Source organism: Athene cunicularia (assembly GCF_003259725.1).
Source record: "Athene cunicularia isolate RWA chromosome 2 unlocalized genomic scaffold, athCun1 chr2_part1, whole genome shotgun sequence".
In the NCBI taxonomy this organism is placed as follows: domain Eukaryota; kingdom Metazoa; phylum Chordata; class Aves; order Strigiformes; family Strigidae; genus Athene; species Athene cunicularia.
In genome coordinates, this window is record NW_020799095.1 from 23,079,589 (window position 1) to 23,088,475 (window position 8,887).

General features: G+C 39.5%; 1 protein-coding gene across 1 annotated transcript in view; it reads right to left on the reverse strand.

Annotated features, from left to right (window-relative positions):
• SCIN (scinderin) overlaps positions 1-8,887 on the reverse strand; it is a 48,246-nt gene that overhangs the window by 24,643 nt on the left and 14,716 nt on the right. The window contains 1 exon segment of the mRNA XM_026842730.1: positions 4,581-4,730. Within this exon segment, the coding sequence (XP_026698531.1) occupies positions 4,581-4,730 (150 nt within the window).

Below are 8,887 nucleotides of genomic sequence, written 5' to 3' on the forward strand. Positions count from 1 at the left end.
CTGAAATTTACTTCTAATACTTATTTCACAAAATTCCCCGGAAGCTTGTCCGTTTTTTCCAACTGTCTCAATTTAGATAATAAAAGAGACTCCTTTGGCTTACATATTCCCAAAGCCACGGATAACTTGGCCTAATACGATTTCATTACAGTATTTTTGATATTGGGCATTTTCTTGCTAGTGAACAGGTCTGATTTTGCAGAATTGTGATAGCAGACCCTACTCTTACTGTCTCTGGGAAAGAAGCAGGTACCAAATGAGCAGGGCACACACTGCTCTTCCAGCCTTATGCAGTGATCCATGTGACAGGACCAGAGACTTCAGAGAAGCAGGCCCTTGCCCTGTCAAACCCATTTATGCTAGTTACAAGTCACAGCAAGCCTGAGTTTTCCCTAGCTACCTCACTGTGCTCTGTGCTGCTCTTTATTTTGTAGCAAATAATTTAGGGGCTTGAATTTAACAAGGAAGGAGGGAGGGGGTGGTCCTGCTCTTCTGTCCATACCCACAGACATGTATCCAGCTAATTTAAGGTTTACTGGAGCTTGTCATTGTGGTGGTGTTTGCATTCTTTGCGTCTGTAGAGAAGCAGGCTCTGCAACTTGCATTTGCAATGGAATCTTCTCATTTTCTGTGCTCTTGAGATTTTATCCACATGACTGAGTTAGCACTGTGTAGTGCTACCAGTCCCTTTCCAGGTACAGAGGTGGAAAGGTGTGACTGGCTGTAATATGATCAAGCCACTCCCATACCACTGTGTGTAGTATTTATTCACACCACATGCAAAAACAGTCATCACTAAACACAATGGCATTCAGGAATTCTCAGGATTAAGCATTTCTTAGGCACTTGAAAGAAAAAGGAGAGAAAAGAAAGGCTGTGTTATGAGAAAGGAGGAAGAGGTTCCTTCTGTTGCTCAATATATAAACAAGCATAAACTAGGTGAATATTTAAACAAGTATTTTATGAGAAGTGAGTTTGCACTCATCTGTTCCAAGGTCACTAGAACTCTTAACAAAACCAGGCACACGACAACTGCAAATGCTGAGTAAACAAAAGTCATGGCATTTTTTGTTCAAAGCCAGAAGAGTGATTTCAAAGATGTGTACTAACATGATACAGTAACCAAACTGACACAAGCATTGATAAAACCTGGTTTTGGATTAGTCCCATGCACATTAAAAACTTCCTGTAACACAATTTGAACATTCAGACCTAAGATTCAGCAGAATGAGTAACTATTCAGTTGTTTACCTGTGAAAATCAGAGCAGAGTTGTAATCTGGTGGATTTTACTATGGACAGCTGCAACTGTGGAAACCAGTCATAGTTACTGAGCAGCAGCAGCAATTTATCCAAGGTGGTCAGTTTATTTTTTAAATTCCCAAGGCAGCAACCCTATTCAACACTGCTTATTTAAACCTACCAGTCAGTACCTCACCTAAAGTGCAAACACGGAGGTGAAACCACATAGAATAAATACTTTCAATGTGCTTGCACAGAAAGTTTGTCTCTTCTTCGCAGTCAAAGAGTTCTAGTGATTCTACAGCATCTTAAGAGATGACCTGTGCACCCGTTGCAGGTCTGAGCTTTCCAGACCCTCTGAGAATCCCAAGTATGAGCACAGGATGGTCACTGTGTGTTCCCAAGTGGCCCCTGGTCACTACTGCAGATAAAAAAAGATATTGCCACTGTCAAAACTACTCATGTACACAGCTTCTAGTCACTATCCTTTCCCAGGTCAAGTGAGCTGTATCTTGCTGGCCTGCCACAGCAATTTATCCAGCCCTACAGCATGCTCCAGACAGCATTCTCCCATGGGCAAATTGTTCAACCAGTGCCAGCCTGTTTCTAGTTCTTGCTAAAAATGGTAGTTGGGAACAGGCAACCACCCTTGTCAGAACTGTTTACCTCACCTGCAGCTCTCCAGCTCCCAACAGGAAAGCCAGCTGGCTAGGAAACACAAATCCAGCACAACCACTGCTGCCTCTGCTAATCCCATAACAAGACAGAAGTCTGGAAGGATTTGTTGAATCAGCCTGTGTCTTACCTCCATGTTGGGGCACAGGAACAGCAGTCTTGCTTTACTGGCTGGGACTCATGACTCCGCACTTATGGAGTAGGGATAACATCACTATCAGCTCTTTACATTGGTACTCATGGTGGATATGTCAGCTCCGGCCTGCTGAACACTTTTCTAGCAGCACTGCATGAGCAGGTTAGGCCACTGATGTGGAAGCAGATTTCTAGCTCACAAGAAGGGGAATCATTCCTGACATTTATCAGAGGAGATAACTTCAGGCATACTGGATGACAAAATGAATATTTACAGTACATAATTCTTTTACCTAGAAAATAAATCAACCTTTTCCTAGAAAACCTGGAGATGGCAAAAAATCCATCCTTCCTGATGCAGAGGGAAGAAAGAAGTGCAATGCTAGTTTCAGGGCAGTCAGCCTGGGCAAGTGCTACAGCAAGTTAGAGGCGATTTTGTGGGAGCAAGGACAAGGCAAGATAAAGAGCACTAGAAAATGGGTACTACTTGAGCAGGAATAGAGATTAATAGGTTTTATATATTTGTAAGGTTAACTACCCTACTGGCTTATTAGCAGCACATTTCAGAGCTTGGACTGGGACAGACACAGCTGAGCTGTAAATCCTGTTGTGTGGGCAAGCACTTCCAAAAGCAAGGCTACCCAGCATGATGCAGGCTAGAAGCTAATCCCTGCCTGCCAACAAACTCGAATCAGGCTCATTACAATGGTGGTGATAAAAGCCATGAACCTACTTGCATTCAACTACCCATTTTTTCTTCCCTCTGTATTCACAATCCAAAAGGAAAAGCATAAACTTCATACACCACTGAGCAGGTAAAGATTTATTCCCTGATACAGTAACAATGCACTACAGGATCAAAATGCAACCTTGGTGATTTTCCTGCTCTTAATCATGTGTTAAGGTTGCCACAAAACAACAGTCAGCACGCAGCTGAAAAAGTCTGGCAAACAGATGTAGGGTGAGGCCAAAATATCCCTGCTGCTCACAGGCTGTCCAGGGAGGAGGCAGCTGGCCTCCTGACAGCCCTCCCTGCGGCCAGCCTGTGCCCTTGCTGTGGTGGCACATAAGTCCAACTTTGCATCTGTACCTTAGTCAGATAAGAGATGCAAAGTGCAGCTGTTCTGATCAATGCTCCCAACTCATACGTGAACTTATCAGAAACCCCAGGATGGGCTTGGCAGTAGGAAGCTGCTGGCCAGCAGGTTTCCACGGTGCCACCCAGCCACAGCCCGCAGCAGGCTGCTGCAACCCAATATCATGATGCAAATAAGGAGCAGGAGGTTGGACTCTAATTGTTAACCTGTGCTCTTATCATAAAAGTTACAGGTGTAAAATATGTGCCACATCAGAGCTGGTGTGAGAATTCTGTACAAGAAAGTAAAAAGCCAGACAGAGGACTGTTTGGTTTTTTTGTTGTTGTTGTTTTTGTTTGTTTCTTTTTTTTATTTTTTCCTTCGAAAATCTCCAGTGCACTGGGTGTCACTTCCTCTACTTCTGAGCACAGACACAGGCAAAAAGTCTTCGTAAGCAGATGAACAGACCATCCAAAGGTGTCACCACAGCTAGCACAGCCAAGGGCTGGTTTGATGGCATGTTCTGCTGCTTAGGCAATAACTAGTTATACTCCGTGTGACCAAACCGAATGCAAGCACCATCAAAAATAATGGCATACCTGTATGCCCCATTAGCATTACTTCCTGAAGTTAATCTGAAGTACAAGTTAATATTCTAATTGCATATTTTCTATTTTATTGGAACACTGCTTTATAACTCTGCTTCCTTCTTCCTTCTTTTAAAAGAATGAACAGAAAAAACTTAGCATGCCAATGCCAAGTGCCAGTGCTTTTGTTAGTATGTGGTATCCAACAACTCAGTGACAAATAGATCTGAAAACTCCATAAATTGGGGTTTGGGTTTTGTTTTTTTTTTTTTTTTTGCATTCTACTTTGACCATCTCAGTTCTGAAATCAGTATTCTGTTTTTTGAATAAGTGGTTAAACTTTCTAAACGTATAAGGGAGGGGCTTACTAGAGTTACTAGAGGCTAGGTGCATAAGAATTTGTGGTAGAAGTGGTGATGGAAAGCAGTACGCCTGGCCCCATGCATCTCCATGCCATTTGCTACATGTGTTGACATATCCAACACAGTAATTCTACATACTTCCTCTTGTTTGGCACTGTCTCATCCTGATGCTGCTCTTTCCTAATACAGAGCAGCAGATAGTGTTGTTCAGGTATGAGCTCTGCTGTTAATTCAGTCACTTTATAGCTAATTCAAAAAAGCAAACATTTGTTTCTTAAAAAGTAATTCTCAGATGACTGATTGTATCGGACATTTCTGCCCAATAAACTTAATATTGCTTAGATAAGAGTGGAAAAGAAGTATAAACTGGCCTACCATAATCTAAATCTGAGTTCCTGGAGTCCTTGAAGAACGTGAAGTTTGAGCCCAATCCTATTTAGTTCCCGAGGTGTAAACACATTTTATTCACAGCCATTTCAGTAACTGGTACACATATTACAGTACCTCTATGAGCTTCTCTGGTTCACTCCCTTCTTCCACGGTAATTAATTTAGACCTTCCATTTCGTTCATTGTCCCGAATGCCAACAGCAACTTGAGTAGCCTTCAGCCGCTCGTATTTATTGCATGATGAGCCACACCACTGATAGATCTCCTAAAATAATTAAAAACACACACATATTAGCAATAAGATTGAACACTAAATGAAATTATGAAATTAATTTTATTAATAATTATCTTACTTGATTTAAACCACCAGCTCAGTGACAATACATCTATCAGAAGATACTTACCAAGACACATAGATATTTGTATTATGCAAGATATTTATGCAACCTAATTTAGCATCCACATATTAGGAGCTTGCTTGATCTCAGAATAGTGATTTTTGGTTTGACTAAGTTTTGTCCCAAACACAGATAAACCTTCAGCTATCTAAAGAATATCAAACTCCTGAATTTGCTACTGCAAATTGTCTTTATTTCTATATCTGGTAGTTCCTCTTCTACGCTACTTCATCAGTGCTGGTTCTCATCTGTGGCAAGAAACAAAGTAATTTCAAAACCTCAGGGAAAACCCTGACTGTTTCTGCTACTCAAAGGTAGTTAGATCTTTCGATCCAGTTTTTATTTTGGTGACTTTTTGCTGTATAATGGTATTTGTTACGCACTCTGCTGCGTCAAACCACAAAACGAGGTCAAAGGCAAGTGAATGACATAGGTGTTTTCAATAAAAAGTCTTCACTGGAAGATTTTTCCTCAGTGTATAGCTGATCCAGTGCTCATAAAAGTTTATTAACTTCAGATTAATGCAAGCCCTTCCAACTGTAGTTATCACAAATGTCTTTATAAATTACGTCTAAAGATTTACAGGTCAGGAATATGCAGTTTTTCTGGTGAGTTAAACCACCAAGTTTCTCCCCAGCAGAAGATGGATATAAACCTGGTCCCCCTTCCCGGCTTAGGAACTGACTAAAATAAAGACAAGAGGCACATCCGTAAAATATGCTTCCGTTCAGGAAATGCAGCATCTACAGTAAGATGCTGCCACAGGAGCAATCCGTGTGATTGCCACTTTTACAAGGAGCTCTTCAGACACTGCAGCAGCAGCAGCTCTTCACATTAATGACTGAGTGCTGTGATGGCAGTAGCTCACTCCTAGATATCATTTTACAGGCCCTCAGGGCCTTCCTCTCATCTGACTGAATAGGTAGTGGCCAGGTATGCCCTGCACTGTGACAGGGAAAGCATAATTCAACCACAGTGGAGCATGTTCCCAAGGGACCTCTCAGGAAAGGGAGCACCACCAGAACCAGGCGAAAACAGGTCACCTAATCCAGTTACACCACAGACCAAGGACCCTTAGTTTTGGCAAGTCCCATTACTCATCCTGAATGCAAAGCATTTCAGAATAAAGAATTTTAGATTTCAGTCTTGATAAAAATTATTAAGAGGCAGAACATAAGCTGCAGAGCCACTAGATGCTGAGCTGGAAGGAGCTAGTCAAAGGAAGTTAATCAGCTTGGCTGGTTGCTTTTTTTCCCCTGCTCCCTTCTTCTGGAAGAAAATAGTTTAATTCTTCTTCACATAATTCTGTCAAATAGCTCAAATAGTACAGCAATAAAGGCACACAGCAATTTTCAACTTTTAAAAAGTTTGAACTGGTTTGTCTTCATCTACAATGCAAATAATAAGGATTTAATCAGAGCCCTCACTAAGTAAATTACCGGGGTCTTAGTTTTAGAAGGTATATACAACTGTATAAAATTTAGATTTTTGGATGAAAACATGTTTAATTCAAAAAAAGCTTTTTAAGCTATTTCTGTTGACCACTATAGTTATTTAATGGTACTTGAAGTGGTGGCTGGGACAAGTAAGAGATGAAATATAGCTCCTCAGTACTAGCAGATGCAAACTTTTAGAAGACAGCTAACACTGATGCCACCTGCATGTGAAACAGCACTAGAAACTTCTGGTATTTACTTTTCACCAGCCTGGACACAAAAAAACCCAAACTCAGTGATGTCACAGACAAGTTCCCTTCAGAAGCATCCTTCAAAGATGAAGTTTTAAGTTTACATCAGGATTACACAAGGTCCCAGAACTGAATCCCTTTCAACTTCTAGACATTGTGCAATGAAAGCGATGAGGTTTTCAGCTTCCCTTTACCAACTTGACTGTAGGCATAAGACCAAAAAAAAAAAAATCTGCTTCCAAGTTCTGGTTTAAATACTCTCAGCTTACTAAGTATACAGAATCTGGAGACATACTTGGCTTCAGGTCTGAACCTTATCTTAAAACTGACTTTTGACATTTTCACAGGAAACAAAAATATCTGTGCATACTAGGGAAAACAGAATCTTTTTCTGAAGAGTTAATAAGAGACTGCCTTGACTGTGTAGAAAGTCAAAAGTTTCATTTTGATCAGATTTTAAAATATATTTACTACAGCCATGTATCACTTCAGCCATCTTCTCCCAAAGTTTGGGAGGCTTCCGAAAACATGGACTCCTTTAGTTTCTGAGAATTTCAGCAAGCTTACTTATTCTCATCTTGGCCTACCTCCTACTAATTGATCTTATTTGAAATTATGTGAGAAAACAGGAATCTCTAGATATATAGCAGCAATAAATAGGAATTCTTTATTTCCCACAGTCTATAGAAGCAATGAGAAAGAAGACATACATAGAGAATTTGCTGAAGAGGTCAGGCAGCTGTTGCCTTATCACAGCATGTATGCTGCAATTCATAGAGATTACTTGTTCAGAAAGGTTAAAAGTTCAGTTTCAGTTGTACATGTCAGCCTTCTCTTGGTCTTTTGGTAACTGGCCATGCAACCTCAAACAAGTATTCTCATCTACAAAATGAGCTGTGTTTACCGTACTGACCACAAAGGATACTGTGAGACTTAAATTGTCACTGCAAATTACAAAGACCTTTACTTCTCAGACAATAAATTCATATTTTCTTTTCTTAGCATCCCCTAAAGCTCCCACTGCACAGTGCACCCTAGCTACCCTGCATTCACAGCATATTCCTCCAGTTTGCCTTCAGTCAGCAAGTGACCAAACTGAGCTCTTTTGCTGTCCACTAGCTGGTTCTAGGCTTCAAATCAGCCTGAGGAAGAAGAAAGATCTTTAAAAATCTATAATAATGGATTTCAGATTTTTTGATCTGCAAACTTTATTATTTTCCTTATGCAGTCCACACCCCTAATCTACAGAAACATTTCCACAAAAGAATGTGGCCTAAATACTTTTGTCCTAAACTAAAATAAATAAACATTAAATTGTTAGCTGTAACCTTGAGAAACCTTGTGTGTTAAGGTTTTCTCCTGCCACATAAAAAAAAAAACGGAATCAACAAGCAGTGTCTGAAAAATCCTTGATCTGGCGTTCACATGAACAACTTACGCCTTCCTATAAATGCCATCTTCCCTGGTTATTTAAAAAATATAGATTTTAAAAGCTAGAGAAACAAGAATCTGATTCTTTTCAGCACTAGAGAATAAAGAGAGTATTAAAACCCTGAAAGCTTAAACATCATGTACTGTATAATCTAATAGAAGGAAGTGAGCAGCCACAACTCATGAAAGTCTCCCAAAGTATATAATATTTTACTGTATTTCCTATGAGCACTAGACAAACGTCTTAAGTATTCAGTGTTACAAGCTTTCAGAAGCTTAGTTTTAGTTAAATTTCTCTTCTCAATTAAATTTTTCTCAACTATTTTTATATGTATCTAATTTTGAGACCTCATGGTAGAAGATCAGCTGGATTTTTACAAGTTTGTCTTCCTGATATAAATTACCCATTTCAATCTCTAGGCAGATTGGGTTTTTAACAATTTAAAGCCAGAAAAAGAGATTTTTCAAAGTTAAAGCCTCTTCTTGACAAGGCTAGTATTTAGATCTGGATTTACCTGATATACAGTCAGGTAGTTATCTAACCATGTCCAACAGACTACTGAGCTTTTGGCTTGTATTTTATTATTCATGTATTTAATTTTAGACATAAAGTGCTCAACTAGGGCCATAATATGTTATTTAGCCCTAGCTTACTCAGTGCTTTCACAATTTCTTAACTGTGCTACACCTTCACTATTTTTAGGTTTGTTTTGCTAACCTTATTTTGAATTGGAAGGCTGACAAAAAAAGTTTCCATTAAAATGAAAATAGACTTCAAGTGTTCACTCCCCTCAAAAAAAAAGGAACTTCATTCATCAGTAATTCCAGTGCCAACCCTAGTTTATTTTCAGAAGTTTGTACTAGCAGTATTTATATATATATATATATATATATTTTTTTTTTTTT